This window comes from Acomys russatus, chromosome 4, assembly GCF_903995435.1.
Source record: "Acomys russatus chromosome 4, mAcoRus1.1, whole genome shotgun sequence".
NCBI lineage: Eukaryota > Metazoa > Chordata > Mammalia > Rodentia > Muridae > Acomys > Acomys russatus.
In genome coordinates, this window is record NC_067140.1 from 12,626,242 (window position 1) to 12,645,408 (window position 19,167).

Genomic DNA, 19,167 nt, shown 5'->3' on the forward strand with positions numbered 1-19,167 from the left:
CAGTAGCTGTCCACATGCATATGAAATACTTAATTTGTAATAAAGTAATGCAGAAGAGTGTGTGTGTGTGTGTGTGTGTGTGTGTGTGTTCATGTGTTTCCGTGAATATTGCTAGGCTACTTGAGTATCTAGATCTGGAAGAGGGAGAAAAAAAAAGAGAGAGAGAGAGGCTTGTGGGAAATTCCTTCTTGATAAGGCCGAAGTCTAGTGTTTCTAGAAACAATGACTGACGTTTATTTAGAAGTTCTTTCCTCTCCCGGCTGTAATTTCCCTCTGTTGTTTTCTAACCTTCACTGAAAGACCAGTTCCCACACTGATCCTGAGGAGCCTGGATTTCATGGTTACGGAGGTTCCTGCTCCTGGCCAGGAACGGCGGAGTCCAAGAAGCAGTTTGGAGCTTAGTTCCAATCTGTCTCCCAAGTGAGCAAGAGTCTCGAGCTCTTTTCTCCAGTTGTCCTTCCCAGAAGTATTCCAGAACCCGAACCCAGGAACTGGATGGGGGTGGGGTGAGCGGAAGTAAAGGAGTAGGAGACCCTGAAAGTTCTTGTAGCTAGCGAGTGTCTGAGGAATTAGGGTGCTGGGACAGAGGGAGGGCAAGGGGCACATCCCCGCTGCCTCTCTTATGTCCAGAAAGCTTTGGAGGATGGCCAAGTGAACCAGGCTTCTGAGACTTCCTGTCCTACCACTAAAGGGGGCAGGGACTTTCCTCCGTCTCTATCCAGTGATGCTCTGAGTCTCTGCCTCAATTTCCCCATATATAAAATTTGCTTTTCTGCACTATGACCCCTGATCCCTCTCTGAATAACTCAGGTCAGCTTGAGGTGTGTGTGTGTGTGTCTGTGTGTGTGTGTGTGTGTGTGTGTGTGTGTGTGTGTGTGTCTGTGTGTGTGTTGGGGGGGGGGGCGGAGGTTTGAGATCCCTGTGAATCAAGGGGCCCAGTCTGACAGGTAAGACAGCACCCATCTCCAGATGGGTGTTCCTTCAGCCATTTCCCACTGCTCCACACGTCCGGTGGGGATTGGCACTACCCCCAATATTCAGGGCGGGGATTGTCCCATTTCTGGAAAGGGGTTGCAGGAGTTTTTTCTCTCTTTCCTCTAGGTCTTGGTGACAAAAGGCGGGACAGGAAAGGTCCACTTGGACTGGCAAGTAACTCTAGGGGAGGAGGACTGGGCGGGGACCAGGGCGTCCGCCTAACCCAGACGAGGACTGGGGGGCCCCCTACTCTCCGTGGCGCCCGAGGCCGGAACAATAGCGCTCGCGGGCGGGGCGGGGAGAGGGCGTGGCGGGAGGGCGTATCTCCCCTCCGGGCGCCGCCCCCGGCCCGCCCCCCGCTCTCTCACACCGGCTCGCATAGGGCTCCCACCGCCGCCTGCCCAGGCACTGCCCGCGGGAGCCGCCGCCGCCGCCGCCGCCGCCGCCGCGCCCGCCATGGACGTCCGCCTGTATCCCTCGGCGCCCGCGGTAGGTGCGCGGCCCGGGGCCGAGCCGGCCGGCCTGGCGCACCTAGACTACTACCACTGCGGCAAGGTAGGCAGCAAGGTAGGCTGGGGGCCCGAGTGTCCCGGGCTGGAGCGTGGGGGCAAGAGTCACCTCGCGGCGGCCGACACGGCTACTCCAGGGCGTACACGGGGGACGCTCACACAGCAGCCCCGCCGACGGGCACGTGCCACTCACACCGTTACCCTCCCGGTCACACGCACGCCCCGAGTTGTAGATAACAGGCAGAAGTCAGCCCGACAGCCACCCGCACGACGTGTACACAGTGACACTCACCCACGCTTCGCATTCATTCACAAGCCGACGCGCAGCGACTCTGTCACCCAGCCAGGCGGCACCACACACAGCCTTCACCGTCCCACATAAGTCATGGTGCCGCCAGTCATTTATCCTTAACCACACGCAGCCGCTCGCCCACATACACCGCTACACTATCACACACAAGTCACCTCACCTACACACAACACACACACACACACACACGCTGCTTCACATGTTCCCTTCGCTGTCACATCCAGTAACAACCAGGGACAGTCACACAAAGAAGTAGCTCCGACAGTCACAGCTCACACTCACAATGACAAAGTGCACATGGTCACACAGATCCATCCCCCGGACGAGAAGCCTCAACAACAAATTGCCCTGATGGCCACTTAGTCACATCACACCCGGGCATACCCAAGGATAGTCACAGGCTCCTGCACCCTTTACTCCCCGCCCCCACCCCTCGCGCGTCGGGGTTTTAACTTCTCGGTACTGAGCATTAATTGGGCCGTTTACTAATTGGTCGTCACTGCCCCATGGCGTCTCGGATTCTATGCTGGTGGCGTCCAATCAAGGACTGTCCTTTCCCTGGATCGAGGAGCTAGCGTCCCTCCAGGCTCGGGCTGCAGCGAGGTGGCACCTCTTGCCCCCGTTTTTCTAGGCTTTCTGTCCTCAACTCCAGCCAGGGCCCCGTAGCGTGGCCACGGCCGAAAGCTGTGCTTGGATCCCGGGACGAGAGGCGTGGGACCCCAGCTCCTCTTAGAGACTAGCGGGCACGGTCAGGCCAGCCACGCTGTCCGAGTCCTTTTCCCTCGCAGGGAAGGGAACTTTGAAACTTAGTTCGGACGCCAAACGGTCGGTGCGTCCCCGGGTCTGTGCGTCGATCGGGGTCAGGCTGGAGTCGAGCGCGGCTTTTCGTCACTCAGAGCCCGGATTGAACAGCGCGCGTGGGTCTCCGGGCGGTCGGGGCGCAGACGCGCGGGCTCCGCGGCGCTGCGTGGTGAGTGCGCGTCGGGTGGCTAGATCCTTGACCCTGTGGGGTCTGTCCCCTTCCCCACAGGCTGTCCACCCAGCCCTTGACTACGGGATGCTGCCGGGATACGGCAGGAGCCGAGCGTCCGGCAGATCGCTGGGCCTCCGAAGCTGGGCCTCTGCAAGTGCGTCCTCAGGCCCTAAGGGAGCGGCTGACGCTGGTAGCCCTCTGCGGTTCGCCCTGGTTAGGGCGGCTCGGGCCGCACAAGCGGGGGATGTCCCGGGGCGGAGGTGGGCGGCACACACCTCTTGGAGGGGAGAGCAGATTATCTTTTGTGCGCTGATCCGCAAAGTTGGAAGCCTGAGAGGGGGATGGTGCCTTAGAGAGAAGGCGGGTTCTGGAGCCGCTTCCAGTGTGATGGTGGGAAAATAGATTAAAAGCAGCAAGTGGAGTTTCACAAGGAGCTGAAGGCTGAGGTAGCGGGCCACCTTCTGCCCTTGGCTTTGTTACGTTTAAAATACCAAATGGGCAAGACTGGCTTCATCCTCTGGTTTGGAGGCCGTAGTGGAGATTGAGATTGAGGATTTGTGCCTTAAAGTCTGGTACCCAGGCTGGGGGGAGGGGCGGGAGTAAGAACGAGTCGCAAGAGGTCTTTTGGAAGTGATGTATCTGCAAACCCCACCAGAGTGGGGCCAGACCGTCTCCCGCTGCCGCCTTTGGGAATCAGGACTCTGTCGAGCCCCCACCCCCACCCCCACCCCAGCGCGCTTTATTCGGAGCCTTTAGAAACCTCTGACTCAGCACCAGAACCTCCCAGGTGGCAACCTGCTTGGGAGGCGGGGGCACCCGATGTGGAGGGTGGAGATTTTGGTTTCTGTCTATGTTCTAGGACCCTGGCCCGCAGCTGGGGAAGTTTTGAGGGTAGCGGGGTGGGACGAGCCAGTGGAATGCTTGAAAGGAAGGTGTGAGCATGTGCTTGGATAGGAAACCTGCTTTTCAGGCCTTGAGGCGGCTGGGGTGATGGGGCAGCTGTCTCATCTTGGAGCCAGGTCCCTGTTAGCAGATTCCCCAGTGGGCTGTGGCCTTGCGTGGTAGTTCTTGAGGTACAATGTGACCAGGAGCTCTTTTTTTTTTTTTTTTTTTTTTTCCTGACACCAGAAACCGATGGTTGTGGAATGAAAGAAAATGTCCAGGCTTCAAGCTCTCTTACAATGGCTGGCTCACTATAAGAGGTGGAGGGTAATCTGAGACTTAAGGTGTGGGAATAGCCACACTAGGGCGGTGTGTGCGCCTATGTTGGGAGGTGGGTTAGAATGGGTTACAGAGCCGGGACACAGCCCACACACTGGGGGCTCTGTTCCAGGAGCCAGGACAAGAGGCTTGTCTCTCAAGCATTTGCCCAAAGGATGTCGGACAACCGTGGGGCAGTTGACCTGGAAGGGCCCTTGGCGACGGTCCCCTTGGCGACGGTCCCCTTGGTGACTGTCCCCTTAGCAATCTTCTACATAGAGATTCCCAGCCTTTTAAAATCAAAGTCATGAGCACTAGCTGTTCTTTTGGTGGTTTTTGTTTGAGAGAACACACAATGATTTAAAAAAAAAACAAAACCCGCTGTGGCTTCATTTTAGCTTCGAGATACTTGCGCAATTTATTAATCACAGTAATGTTAGCATACATTAGGGGGGGAAATCGCTTATTGGATATAAGGCAAACACGTTACTTTTAAAATATAGTAACAGTGCTTGGTAAACACGGGGGCTCCTGGCTTCTGGCATTGAGGATCTGGGACCCCATGAAAGGAACTACTGCCTCCTCTTTGCTTCAAGGAAGGCAAGACTGAGTGAGTCACAGAGCAGCGTCTGATGGGTTCTGGAGCAGGGGAAAGGCATAGTGTGGTTGAATTCACAGCAGGCAGGGGTCTGGTCTCCTTGTGAGTCTCTGTCATGGTTTGGAGGCTGGGCAACCTATGTTCCATCCACAGAGAATTGAATTCCTTCCATTCAGATTTTGGAAGGCACTTTACAAGCCTGGGAGCCCCCAACTCAGCTAAGGCAGGCTGGTGCCAGTTGGTCTGGCTTCGTGGCTCCTTAGGTGGCTTTGTGGGCTAGAGGAAACGGTGTCTAGCTCCTTTAAACAAGTACGTGTGTGGAACTGAGAGGACAAGCTGAGGCCCTCTCCTTCCACTGTGTGATCCAGCAGGACCAGGTTGTTAGGTTTGGTGACAGGTGTCTTTACCCACGGAGCTGCCCCTAGGCTCTCTCTAGCTCCTTGTTGATGCTGAGTATGACTTTAATATAAGTGTGAATGGGCTTTGGCAGATATACATAAACTCCATGTACCCACTAATCCAGCCTAGGTAGAGAATATTTCTGTTACCCCAGAACTCTTCTGGTGCCCTTCCCAGTCAGCACCCCATCCTCTGTCCTCGTGGCAACTTATCTGATTTCTACCCCCGCACAGTTGGTTTCAGTTTGCTTTAGGACTATTAACTCTAAGCCTTAGAGTTTCATATGCAACATAGGCATTTTGATTATGGCTTCTCTTTTCGTCCGGTCTGTCTTTCAGATTCATCTGGGGTGTGTGTGTGTGTGTGTGTGTGTGTGTGTGTGTGTGTGTGTGTGTAATTTGTTCCACTTTGTCGCTGAGTGACATCGCATTGTGTAAACACAGCCCTACTGGTTACTTCACCTATTGGTTGTCATTTGGGTTTGTCTCATCTGGGGAAAGTTGTAAGTAAAGCTGCCGTGAGTGTTCTCTTAAAAGACTTCTTGTGGGGAGAATAAGCGCTCTGCTATCACTGTGCCTCAGTACCCTCTTTAAAATATTTTCTTTAAGATGTATTTATTTTTGTTTTATGTGTATGGTTATTTTGCCTGCTTGTATGAATATGCAGGATTGAGCATGCAGTGTCCATGGAGGTCAGAAGAGGGCATCGGATCCTCCTGGAACCAGAGTTACAGATGGTTGTGAGTCATCATATGGGTGCTCCAGCCCCACTCCTACTCTCACCATGTATCCTCTGGAGGACACTGCCTACTTCTGAGAGTCAGGATACAGGGGTGGAGTGAAGGATACAACCTAGGATAGTACTTGCCCCAAACAGGGAAACCAGGTATTGATAAGTCGGTAGTGAGATCAACCACCTGACACCTATTCCAGAGATTTAACCTCTCTGTTCTAAGCATCTTTTACTTCTGCTTGATATGCCATAGAAAGCCAACCTGGCTCAGGAGGCAGAAGCAGGTGGATCTCTGTGAGTTCGAGGCCAGCCTGGTCTACTAAGCGAGTCCAGGACAGTAAAGGCTACACAGAGAAACCCTGTCTTGAAAAACCACACACACACACACACACACACAGCCAGCCTGGGTGTCACTCTCTTTCTCCAGGCTCTCTCAGTAACTAGTACTGCTTGGGATGGGGGCATGTTCTATCATCTGTTATTTAGTCAACAAATATTTATTGATCATTGCTTTGTTAAGAACTTTGCTAGGTAACCGATGCTATGGTTATGAGCAAAGCCAACCCAAATTGTTGCTCTCAAGCTTATCTATCCATCTATCTGTCTGTCTATTTGTCTATGGATAAAATATATAGTGTCATGATTAATAGGTCTCTGGATATGAAGCAGGAAAGAGGGTTAAGATGAGCCAACGCCTAGAGCTGCTTTGAAATTGTGTGTGTGTGTCTGTGTGTGTGTGTGTGTGTGTGTTTGCTCTGGTGCATTCATGTGTGGAAGCCAGAGGTTGACACTGGGTGTTGTCACAGCTAGGGTTAGTTTTCCTCAGTGTTATACAAACTTAGACCCCAGAAAAAAGACTCTCAGTTGAGGAGTTGATCCTACGAGATGGGCCTGTGGCCATGTCTGCTGGACATTTTCCTGATTGCTGACTGACTTGGGAGGGCCCATCCCACTGTGGGTGGTGCCATCTCTAGGCAGGTGGGTCTGGGGCAGCTGTCTGGCAAAGCTAGCTGAGTGAGCCAACTGGAAGAATCAGTAAGCAGCATCCCTCCATGGTGTCGGCTTCAGTCCTGGCTCCCGGTTCTTGGCCTAGCTTCCCTCAGTGAAGTAATGTGTCAGCTAAATAACGCCCCCCCTCCCCGCCCCAGATTGTGGTATTTACCATAGCAACAGAAGGCAAAAGTCAACAGAGACCTTCCTTTATATATATTAAGACCAGTTTCTCACTGGACCAGGAAGTCAATATTTGGCTAGACTGGCTGGCCAGCAATCTTCCAGAATCTACTTGCCTCCACCCCATCACGACTGGATTATAGACCAGCTTCTCCATGCCTGACTTTCCCTGGGTTCTGGGGACCCAAAGGTGGGTCTATATGCTCATCTGCAAGCACTTTTTTTTTTAAATCCACTGAGCCATCCCCCCCCCCCACCCCCAGGCTGTTTTACAAGTTTCAAGTGGGGGGAGGGGAGCTGAAGACAGAGCTCTGAAATTGAAAAAAAATTTTTTTATCTACATAGTAAGAGTCACTTGATACATTGTTTTCAAAGCTTTATTATTTTTACTTATGTGAATGTCTTTATTGCATGTATGCACACATCTATACAGATGTCTGTGGAGTCCGGAAGAGGGTGTTGGGTCTTCCGGGGTTAGAGCTGCAGGCAGTTGGGAGCCTGTGCGTGCTGGGAAGTGAGCTCTGGCTCAATGAGAGACCATAACCAGGGAGATAAATCTGCAGCCTCTGATCTGGTAAGCTTTAAAAAGCAGTTTCTTGGGCCACACTCCCAGGGGTTTCAATTCATTTGGTCCTTGGGCGGGGCGGGGTGGGGGGGGGAGAGCCCGAGGAATTTGCACATCTAGTGAGCCCCCATGTAGCATGTAGCATCTGGTCACATGGTACAGGCCACATTTTGTGTAGTAGCGGCTTAGTTATTTGTACACAGCTCTGTGTGGGCTCCTGGCAAGCAGGGACCATACCCAGCACCTGCACACTGCCTTCTCATAATGGCTCAGCAAGTAAGTGGTAGTGGGTGAATTGTTTGCTCTGCACGCACACGGCTCTGGGCGCAGCGTCCTGTAAGGGTGGGAACTGGGGACTCACGGTTACTGGGTGACTGGAGGTTCCCTTTAGCAGAATCCATGAAGTAGAGGTTGCTATTACTTCCTATGCTGGATGTGAGGTATCTGAGGCCTATACAGTATCAGTGGGGGGGGGGGGGGGAGGTGAGATTTGCATGGCTCCCTTCTGCTGGGGGCAGAGGGCAGTGATGAGTCTTATGCTGGGTTGGCTGGAATTAAGGGGCTTGACCAGGAGACCAAAATCTCTCCTGGGAAGCTCTTTACTTCCTGCCTACCTTAGAGTTTCTTTTGCTGTGAAGAGACGCCATGACCACTGCAACTCTTATAAAGGAAAACATTTAATTGGAGCTGGCTTACAGTTCAGAGGTTTAGTCCATTATCATCATGGCGCGGGGCATGACAGCACACAGGCACACAGGTGCTGGAGAAGGAGCTGAGAGCTCTATGTCTTGATCCACAGACAAGAAGGGGACTGTGAGCCACACTGAGCTTAGCTTGTGCATAGGAGACCTCAAAGGCCCGCCCTCACAGTGACACACTTCCTCCAACAGGCCACACCCACTCCAATAAGGCCACACCTCCCAGCGGTGCCACTCCCTGAACCAAGCATTCAAACAAGAGTCTATGGAGCCCGTTCCTATTCAAACCAACACATTTCCCATTTAGTCTTGCATCCTGTCTGTTCAGATGGTCCTCTCTGTATGTCAAGAGCAGCAGTCCAGGCCTGCCACCGCTCACTTCAGTCTCCTGGGTGACTTGAACATGTCACTAGCTTTCTCTGGGTTTCTGCTCCACTGTGTACAAAGGGGAATCAAATCAGATCATCATCCCTTCAGGACAGAAGGGTGTGAGATATGGTGAGATGAAAGGCTGGGATGTCTTTTGTAATTATGCATGGAAGAATCCTCCACTGGACGTGGGACGGGGTGGGTGATGATGCCTTTTGAGGAGTGTATTAGTCTGCCTTTCATTGCTATAACAAAATGCCTGAGGCAGGTTAACTTTATATAAAAGGTAGTTAGGGGTTTCAGGCCAGCATCAGCTACATAAAGAAACTCTGTCTGAATAATAAACAAACAAACTGGAAGCTAAAAGATTTTTAAAAGAGATAGAGAGAGGTCAGTTTAGCCTACATACAGTCTTGGAGGCCGAAAGTCCAGAGAACACAGTACAGGCTTTCTAAATGCTGCCTCTTGGCTGCCTTACCTCATGGCAAAGACACTAATGGCAGCAGGAGCGGGTGTGGAAACAAATGATTGATTCCATTTCAAACCAGAAGCACAGGGAGAGGCAGGGCTTGCCGCTGTTAAAACATCCTTCTCCTGAGAACCTCTGAGGAGCCTGGAGACCAGCATCTCAGCTGCAGTGAAGAGCCCCCACTGAACTTTTTAAAAGGGTCTTGAGATGTTATCCCTGGGGTAGGGGAGGGCTCGTGTTCCAGAGTGGGCCTGGCAGATAGGTGCTCAACAGACATTTGTTCTGGGCATGAGTGAATGAGTGAATGAATGCATGGCTGCCCAGCTGTCCCCTGTGCTAGAGGGACTCAGCCTCAAGACCTGAAGACTGTGGTAGGTCCCTGGAGTCTAGGACAGGGCCAAGACCAAGAGTCTTTGAGTGATGGGGTCCAGCACTGTCCCATGAGCCAGCCTAGAGGGCAGTGCCTAGCAGGTAGGGCAGCCAACAGCAATGGAGCCCCTGAGCGCAATACACAGGTTCCAACAAATCCTCTGTAATGTGGCTGCTGTCATCTCTTTGGGCCATCTTTTTCACTCCCTCGGTTTCTTAGAGTCCCCGGATGGGTGTTCAGTGTGGGTCAGCTGTGGGATGCAGCAGACCCAGGATTATGTGATGCCCCTACCACCAGGAGCACAGGTAAGTTAGTAGTCTGGTCCTTTCTTCTGTCAAGTGGCACATCAGTGATGGAGATCACCGTATTCAGTACAGAAAGACACACTTTCATCTCCATGTGCTAAGAACAGTGTACTAGAGCACAACTGTTAGCAATCAGCGCTTGAAGCCTCCAAGGAGTGGGGCCTGGCTTTCATAACAACATTGATTCCTTCTCTAGGTGGTAGAGAGAATGTGTGTGTGTGTGTGTGTGTGTGTGTGTGTGTTTGGAACACTCATTGGCTTGGCCTGGTGACCTTGGGCACACAGTTTAGCCTTCCAAGGCCTGTTTTCTTGGCTGCACAAGGGCTGTGGTATGAGATGTTCAACTACAAGATGAAACGAACATTAGTATCCCCGGCAACGTGTCAAGTCTGGCTTCCTACGTTGGTCCACCAGCGTCATTCCCTAGAAGGGCCGTGCTCACCCAGCGCCGCTGCCTACAGCAGAGGCGTGCAGGGGTGAGGGCCTGGCAAACTCCTCCTTACCTGGGATAACTATAACTCCAGGGTGCCGAGTGGCCCTAACTATTCATGTCTATGACCAACTTCTTCCTCTGCCCAAGCACCTGTCCCTCTCCTTCTGGGTGTACCCTACACCCCGAGTCTTCCCTCAGCACAAATCCCCCCTCAGTGACTCCAGTTCTGATTATGTTTTCATGAAACCTGAGTAAACCCAAGGTGCAGGAAACTCCCCAGGACCTATCAGGAACTTTCAGGAGGCTGCCCGACTGACTGTCCAGGTCGGGCCTCTGTACCCGAGACCTACAAGAAGTCTGCGTGTCCAGAGCAGACAGATGCTTTTTAGAACTGACTGGTCCCCTCGTAGCAGTTCCCTGACCAGCAAAATGGGCGCCACCCTCTTGCCAGCAATACAAGCTTCCAGGTGCTTCCCAGGTTTCTGAACTCAGGAACCTGAGCCGGGGAGCCCAGTGACCTGGATCCCTGTGCCCTCCAGCCACTGAGCCAGTGTTTGAGAGGCAGACTGTTCCTGGCACGTGGGGGAAGCTAAACACAAGCCACTGATCTTTCCCACCACCAGAAGACCAAGAAACCATCATGGAGACTGGTCTGAATTTGGGAATGTGAAGCCTCTGTTCCTCAAACCCACCCCCACTCAAACCAAGCAGGCTGAGGTATAGCTTTGTGGGCACCCTTGCTCCCGGGTTGCCAGATCCCTGAGGTGCTTTTCCCTCCGCCTGGAGCACTCCCTCCCATCCCTGAGCATGCCCCCATTTAGCTCCTCTTCCATTTATGTGACATCTTCCCTAAGGCACTGTCACTGCCCCTGACAATTCTGCGTGTGGTTCTTGGTCTATGGTATGAGTCAGTAGATCGCAGAGCCACGGGGTCTTTCATCTGGCAAGTACAGGTTTCCCATTGAGTGACTGAGCACTCAGGATTAAAGGACACACAGTAGGCACTCTATAACAGCCCACTGTGCACTGGAGAAACCCAGCAATAGGCCCTGTAAAACCACAGACTTCTGGCTCACGCTACAAGGCATCAGAAATCCCAATCACACCGCAGCACGTTTTAAGCATCAAGGTAATTGATCAAAATTTATCACCCTGTGCTACACAACATCTTCTCACTAAGATATAAAATTACCATTTACCATGACTCATTAAGTTAATAATTACCGACCATATGTTTTTATTGCTTCTCCCAAGCCAAGGTGATAAATCACCCTGTGGGTTTGGGTCTGTGTAAATACAATGACTGCCAACCGTGCAGACACGGGATTTGCAGACAGGAACACACGGAGCTGAGACTACAGCCCCAGGATCCTGCCAGCCCTTTCTGGTATCTCTGAGTTCTCAGGCCAGTGCTTTTTCCACAAGGATACACTTTTAGAATATTCCTGGGTGCTATAGTTTTTGGGAAGGGGTGCTTCTGGCGTCTAGCAGGTGGGGGCCAGGCACACCACTGGAGTCTTACAATGCACAGGAAAATCTCCAACACAGCGTATGATCGGGCTCAACACGCCTGCTGTGCTAGGGTAGGGAGACGGTGTTCTGGGCCAGCAGTAACTTCCACTATGTCTGTTTACATCTGCGGCCACTTCTACCATGGAAGTTATTTTCATCTGAGCTTCACGGCTAAAATGTTCGGCATCACTGTCTTTATTATGTAGGTTGGGACCAAGCCAGTGGTCAAAGGCTCTGGGCTGATGCATGGATCTCTTCGTTTGGCCTGTTCCCAGCCTCTGCTGTCTTGCTTGGGACTTTACAGAGTTTGGTTAGGATAGCTCTTCCGGGGCCTGTGGTTTGGAATGCATGTTCCTTAGTGCTCCCAGGCTATGTTGTCAGTCTTTCCCTTGGTTTCTTTATTTCCAGCGGGATCTCAGTGTCTTATGGTTGCTGTCTCCATCCCATTGCCCTCTAGGCTCTTAAGGACTGGTTGCATTCTCCCATATAGAGATCTGTATCTGAATTATGAATATATGTGTATATATCTATACATTATAAGGGTATATATATGTATATATTTATCTCTACCTGTAAATTAAGGTAGGTAGGGTAGGTAGGTAGTTTTTTTTTTTTTTTTCATTCTGTTGGGGTTCAGAAACAAGGGGAAAAAGTCAAAGTATGTACGTATGTTTGTAGTTGCCTGAAGCACCTAGTCCCTGCTTAGTGAGTTTTGTTTGAAAGTTTGTGGTATTTTTGTGGGGGGGGAAAGTAGGGTAGAAATAAACACAGATGACCCTTTACCATTTGTAGGTGGGGACTGGCTCAAATGGCTAGAGTGACACAGGTGGCAGAGGAACTGGGGTTTGTCCTAGTCTCATGGGTGACCTCTACCTGAAGCTGCCTCCCGAGAGGTGTGTGCACATAGATGGGTTCATGTCCGTGTGTGTGTGTGTGTGTGTGTGTGTGTGCGTGTGCATGCATCTGTGCGTGTAAGTGCAGGGACTTGTATGCTTGCCTTTTGCTTTCCCTGTTGTAGAAGTTTCTCTTCTGGGGCCTCCCGTCTTAGGTCTCAACTTCAGGCCTCATATGCCAATAGGTCGTCTCCACCTTACTGCTAATTAGAGCGTGCTTATCTCGACGTTGGGCCTCATTTTCAGAATGATTCAGAAACTTGTTGGAAATGATTCTGATTCCATAGTTAACCCTAGGTCAATCTCATGCATAAATCTTATTGTTGCACTGTGCTGTGTTTCTGCTGGCCCTGGACTTTCTGGAGAAGAAGGTAGACCCTGAACTTCAGGGCTCGTTTGTTTATTCTGCAAACCTTTGCTGACGGCTCCATGGGTGATTTCAAGAGCCCCCCAAGCACCCTCTGTTCTCTCCAGCCCTCCGAGAGGTAAGTTAACCTTTAATGCGAAGCCACGCGGTAGATCACATGTGACTGAGTGTCTGACAAAGTGCCTGGGCTCACATCTTGGTGCTTCGATGCTGAGTGACCCTGAGCCTGTTTATCAGCCTCTCTGAACCCCACTTTCCTGACACCACACTCTCCCCTCATGTTGGTGCTGAGATCTCTGGGAGACCAGATCAGTTGTTTTCCAGCTCCTTCCTGCTACTTGGGGGCTCCTCAGGTCACGTGGCCCTTGGGAGAGCAGCGGGTATCACCTCCACTGAGGAGTTTCCATCTTCAATGGAGACTACACATGAGAAGCCTGCTTTTTCACTGCGGTTCCCTCAGGTAGCCTCTTGGAGTCAATGCCCTTAACTCATGACATTAACTCAAGCGACAGGCGTGGCGCTAGTGTCCTGGGAGCATTTGGAATGGGAGCTGCAGCCCGCTCTCGCCACAGGAGGCGCTCTCACAGCTCTCTGCCTCGGCAGGGTGTCAGAGATAACAGGACCAAAATCTCTTCTCTGTGCTGTCCCCTCCCTCTGCGTTTTAGTCCAGGCAGTACAAAAGAACAAGTGCATCATAGCAGGTGGTTTGGGAGCCACCTTATCCTCAAAACAGGTTCTCCACAGCAGCCACATGTCTCCTTAGCTGCCAGGGTCCCCACAGGGGACATTATAGTACAAATGACATAGTGCATGGAAAATCCCAAAGGATGATTACTTCATCAGATAGTCATCATTGGTAGACAATTTCTCCCTGTCCAGGTGGAAGCCATCAGTCAGAGTAATATTTTACCACAGAGCATGTTGACTGAGAATGTGCCAGTAGCATCTTGCCTCCAGTGGGCTTTGCAGTCAGTGCAGGGGGAGGTGGGTGACTGAGCCCTCAAATGTATCTGTGTGTGTGTGTGTGTACATGTGTGTGAGTTCACAGACACATGTGGGTGTAAGAGAGCGACACTGAGTGTCTTCCTCAACTGTTCTCCACCTTATCTTTTGAGACAGGGTCTCTCACTGAACCTTGGGTGTAGATTAGCTGGCCAGAAAGGCTCAGGGATCGTCTCTGTCTCCCCCGCTCCCAGTGATGGCACTGTGAGCATGCCTCCTTGCTCTTGCATGGGTGCCTGCCTTGATGTTAACGATAAGCCACCACCATATATATGGGTCTTGGTCCAGGTGTCCCCAAGACAGTTTTCTCTCTAGTGACAGGCATGCCTTGCTGGGTGTTCTACCCAGTCTTCCTGTTGCCACGCTGTTTACTGCTCTTCTGAAAGGCAGCTGCCTCTTGCATCCCAGGCCAGGAACTTAAGCTCTCAAAGCAGTTTAGAGACATTTTTTTTTTCTGTCTAGTGACAGAATGTCAAGTGCTGGGAGGGCAGTGGAGCCTTTGTGGAGATCTTTCTGCAGCAGTATTGGATCCATCTATTCTGTGTGAAGCAGTGAGTTATGACTCACAGCCACATGACCCTAAACTGGATCTCTGTTTAAAACCTCGCCTCGCTGCCCTCCTTTGGCCTGTCAGTACTTATGGGGTCTTGCCACTGCCTGCTTTTCAGACCTCCCGGCTACTTGGCAGTAAGTCCCCAGCTCCAGGCTGTGTTCTGGGGAGGGACATGGCGATCAGTCAGCTCGAGTGTCTCCGGCCTATCCCTGATGCCTGCCTGGCTGTTCTCACACTGCCGTGTCTGCTTTCCTTGTCTGGAATGTTCCCACGTGCATTTACACGTAGAGGCTGGCACTGTTTCCTCCCTTTGGTCTCAGTTCTAGCATATTTTTTTTTGGCGGGGTGGGGGGTGGTGGTGGTGGTGCATAATATATCTGTGGAATTACTTGATTGTTTCCTGCCTGGCGAGTAAACTGTGAAACCCAGTGAGGTCGTGTTTGTTTGGTTCACGGGCAGAGCAGCACCTAACACCCGCCAAGCTGTTGGCTACTTAATAAGTACTCAATGATAAGTTCTGGAAGGACAAAAGGAGGGAGGGGGGGCCATTGTTTTCTAGGAATGCGCCCATAATGCACCTGGGCTGTTCTAGAGTTGGGTCACTCCCGTTCTCTCCGCCTTCCTTACCTCCTTGCCGGAAGCTGTGCCTGGGACTCCCAAGTGTTGACAAGTAGAGATCCCCTGGTAGCCTCACACAGGGACATCTCCAGCTGGGCCAGGGAGGAGAGTGGGCATGCCAGTCTGATGGGCTGAAGGTGGAAATTCTCAGCCTCTGGCTTTGAAGTCATGCTTGACCTCCAAGGCAAGGGCCAGAAGACCCGGCCTTATCTCCCTGCTAAGGCGACCTTGGCTTTGCCAGGGAGGGACACATCACTCCCGGTTGCTTGGACTGAAGGATCTGGGCCACAGGCAGCCTGGCCTTCGGAGATAAGGGAATTTGTCTCTTGTGTGAAAACGCTTCTGTTAAGCAAGCAAGACGTGTGGGTGTTCTCTGTCCTGAAAAGATGGTTCCCCGTTTCTTTAGTAAGCCGTAAATCATGAACACGGTATTTCCTACCCAAAGCTCAGGGAGGTCACCTGTTCCTAGCCCACTGAAGATTCCAGAACACTGTTCATGTTGGCCCTTTGTCTTCTCAGTATTCAATGTTGTCAGTGGTGCTACACCATCCTGGTCTGCCAGAGGTGCCCCACTCTTGTTTTGTTTTTTTCTGGGAACAGCATGCCGTTTACCCTGCGCTGTGTCAGTGGGCCCTGCCCCTCCCTCTCATTCCTTCCCCTGCTCTAGGAGAACAGCTTTGTGGAGGACTCTGGCAGGGCTGTGTCAGCGCATAGAGTGCCTAGCATACACAAGGCCTGAGGGTCTGTCCCCAGCACCATATAAACCACATGGAATGTGGAAGCAGAAGGATATTAGAAGTTCATGGTCATCCTCAGCTAAACAGTGAGTTTGATGCCAGCCTGAGCTACACAAGCCTGTGTCTTAAAAGAAGAAGAGGAAGAAGAAGGAAGAGGAGGAGGAGGAGCATGTGGCATATTTATGGCTCCTGATTTTGTTAGCCATGTTCTTTCTCTGTGTGCATGCATGTATGTGGGAATGTAGATTGTCAGGCCTCACCCTCCACTACGTTTGCTAGGGTCTCTTTGTTGTTTGCCACTGCTGGCGCACAAGCTTCTGGGCAGTCTCCTGTCTCACACTTTAGGAATTCAGGGGTTGCATACGCCCACTACTGTGCCCAGTTTTCCATGGGTTGTGAGAATTCAAACTCAGGCCTTTCAGGCTTGTTCAGCAAACATTTATACCCACTGAGCCGTCTCCCCAGCGCCTGGCGTGCTATTTCCAAAAAGGGTTGACTGTATTCACCAGCCGCAGGAGGAGGTGCCCGTTCTATCGTGCCCTCTGCACACAGCTCATTGTCTTCCGACAAACCTTCAATTGTGCAGATACCTCCTGCCCAGTCTGCCTAACATGCAGACCCCAAGGTCTTTGTGATATGGAATTATACGCCCATCAATGCAGATTTCAGCGAAGAGCTGTGTTTGCCATTGTGGTCTGATCTGTTGTTTTTTAAACGCCTGGGGTAATATCCTCAATCAGAGGGCAAATAGAAGAAGGGAAAGTCGGTAATAAAAAATGAATTAGGGTGATTAGCAAAGGTGAGTGCTTCCCTCCTCAGGCGACAGGCAGAGTTGACGGAGCTTTGCAGGGTGGCTCCTGTCCAAACATGAGGCTGGATTACTACAACCTCCACGCTGGCCCTGGGGTCTGCTCTGCACATAGGATTCTGGTATTGCATTTAGTTCTGCAAAGGTCATGGGTACCCCTTGGAGGGGAGTCAACCTCTGGTGGGTTGGGGCAGGGTCTCCAAAGAAGGGTTACTTTCTCCCCTCCCCGCCCCCACTTCCATCTCTGGCCCAGCTGAGGACCTCTTCCTTTGGAGCAGAGATTCCTGTGGGCTGGTTTCTGGGGGGGGGGGGGGGGAAGCAAAGGCGTTGATTGACTAATGCAAGAATAGTGCTGTATTGTTGGCTTCCTGAGGGCCAGGGTGCTCAGTGTCCCCAAACGGGGCCTCGGTGGGCCTGTCCAGAAGGTTTGGTTGTGCCTCAAGGAAAGGGGGGTGTTATGCATTGCATTCTAAAAGACGCCAGAACTAGCTGGGCTGGTCCCTCTATGGTTGAAAAGAAGCAGAATTCTGGGGAGCAAGAAAGGTGTGTTGAAGGATGAGAAACCTTCGTCTGGGTGGTACTGGGATTTGCACCCACACAGAGCAAAAGAAACCATGCGTACCCCACAGCATAGTATTGGCTAACGCTCATGTCTGTTCACAGTGGTGGTGGGCAGCGCATTAAAATGCAGATTCTGATGCAGGAGGTAAGGGTGGTAGGCAGAGCTTCTGCATTGCCGAGGTCCAGAGCAGCGGTTCTCAACTTTCCTAAGGCTGTGGCCCTTCAAGACAGTTCCTCATGTGGTGGAGACCCCCAACTACAAAATTATTCTGTTGCTGCTTCATAACTGAAAAATTTGCCACTGTTATGAATAGTAAATATCTGACGCTTGGCCTCCAAAGGGATCGCATCCCACGGGTTGAGAACCACCGATCTGCAGGTTGCTGGAGGGCCGACCAGAGCATTGAGGTGGGTGTGGAAGGTGTAAATGCCAAGACTGAGAGGGAGATGGCACTGATGAGGGGCACTTTCAGGAGAAGTGCTGTGGCCTTGGTTTAATCCTCATGTGCTCCAGAGATCTGCCAGTGTCCGCATCACTAGTGCCGAGATTACGGGTGGGTGTGCCCCACCGCGTGCCTAGCTCTTCATGCGGGTGCTTGGGTTTGAACTCAGGGGTACATGCTCGAGGATGCTTAACATCTCACTGACTGCACTATTTCCCAAGCCCCTCCACTATTGGGTTTTGTTCAGATCTATCTGCAGAGCTTTACATCCGTGCAAAGGCTCAGTGGAACTAATAGGAAAGAAAGCTGGAGAACCTGTTTACCTGGGCAGTACAAAGCCAGAGAGCTGAAGGCCTGCCTGAGCTGTGAGGCAGTGGGCCTGAGTGTGCTTAGGGCTCTATCCGGAGCCAGGCTAGGCTCTGGCCCTGAGGACAGTGGAGCTCATCAGTGCTTTCAATTGGGGAGGGAATAGTGGGTATCGAGTTCCTTTTTCAGTATTTCCTTTACTGGAGAACTGATTGGCATGGCGCATGAAAAGGATCTTCTGAGGACGCACCCCAGCTTGAGGAAGGCCAGAGACAGGACAGGGACAAGGTGGCCAACACAGGGTGATGATCAGAGGGTACCTTGCACTGTGTGGTGCGCCTGTGCCGTAGGTTTTGTGGGAAGAAGCATCCAGGACCCAGCAGCCACAGTAGCCCTGCAGGCCTGGGCTCAAGTTGGAGCCCCAAAGCACAGAGCGGCTTCAGCCATTTCCCCATATGCAGCCCGTTCACTGGAAGCTCCCAGCTTCTCAGCTCTTATGGGTGCTGACAGAGCCATCACAATATTGTGAAATTAGACGCCCGGAGCTGACTTCATTACCAGCTTACCTGGCGACGTAGCAGCCGCCTTAGCACCGACAGTTGGGTGTGACAGAGCTAAAATTGAACTTGGCAATTACCACTCCTGGGAGGTTCTCGAGGCTGTGAAGGGAAGGTTCCATGGAAATCAACCCTGATAATCATGGGGTTTTAAATGAGGCTGTTACTATTAAGGTTGTCAGCAGGGGCTTCGTGAGTCAAGGGACAGGGGTGAGGACAGGTTTGGGCAGCCTGAGGTACCCTGGGCACACCTGCTCTGGTGTTTTCCTTTTCAATTAGTTCTGGTGTCGATGCTCATGGACTGCTATAGTTTCCTGCACAAATTGCTGGTTCTCCTTCCTCTGTTTCCTCAGTCTTGGTGTTTTCTTTAGACCTTCCAAGGGCTTTCCTGAGTCTATCTGTGGGACTGATGCAGGGAGGGCTGCAGGCACTCTGGATTCTTGCTCAGGGGAAAGAGCCCTGTAATGTGGCTGAAGGCTCCTTAGTTCTTTATGGGTTTTTCTGAAGTCCTCTCTCTCTCTCTTCTCTCTCTCTCTCTCTCTCTCTCTCTCTCTCTCTCGTGTGTGTGTGTATGTGTGCATTTGTGTGTGTGTCTGTGTGTGCATTTGTGTGTGTATGTATGTGTGTGCATTTGTGTGTGTGCATTTATGTGTGTGTGTGTGTGTGTGTCCTGGGGACTCTGGTCTAACTCAGGTCCTCATGTTTGCAAAGCAAACATTGTTACTGACTGAG

At 51.7% G+C, this 19,167-nt stretch overlaps 1 protein-coding gene across 3 annotated transcripts in view; it reads left to right on the top strand.

The window, feature by feature from the left end:
- Positions 1 to 1,421: 1,421 nt before the first annotated feature.
- Positions 1,422 to 19,167, top strand: part of Tox2 (TOX high mobility group box family member 2) — a 122,139-nt gene continuing 104,393 nt past the window's right edge. For 2 of the 3 annotated variants that reach the window (XM_051143731.1, XM_051143730.1), the window contains exon 1: positions 1,422 to 1,530. In XM_051143731.1, the coding sequence (XP_050999688.1) occupies positions 1,432 to 1,530 (99 nt within the window). In that variant the 5' untranslated portion in view covers positions 1,422 to 1,431. Of the gene's footprint in view, positions 1,531 to 2,337; positions 2,765 to 19,167 lie in introns of those variants that run through there. The other variant, XM_051143732.1, reaches the window with a different exon arrangement.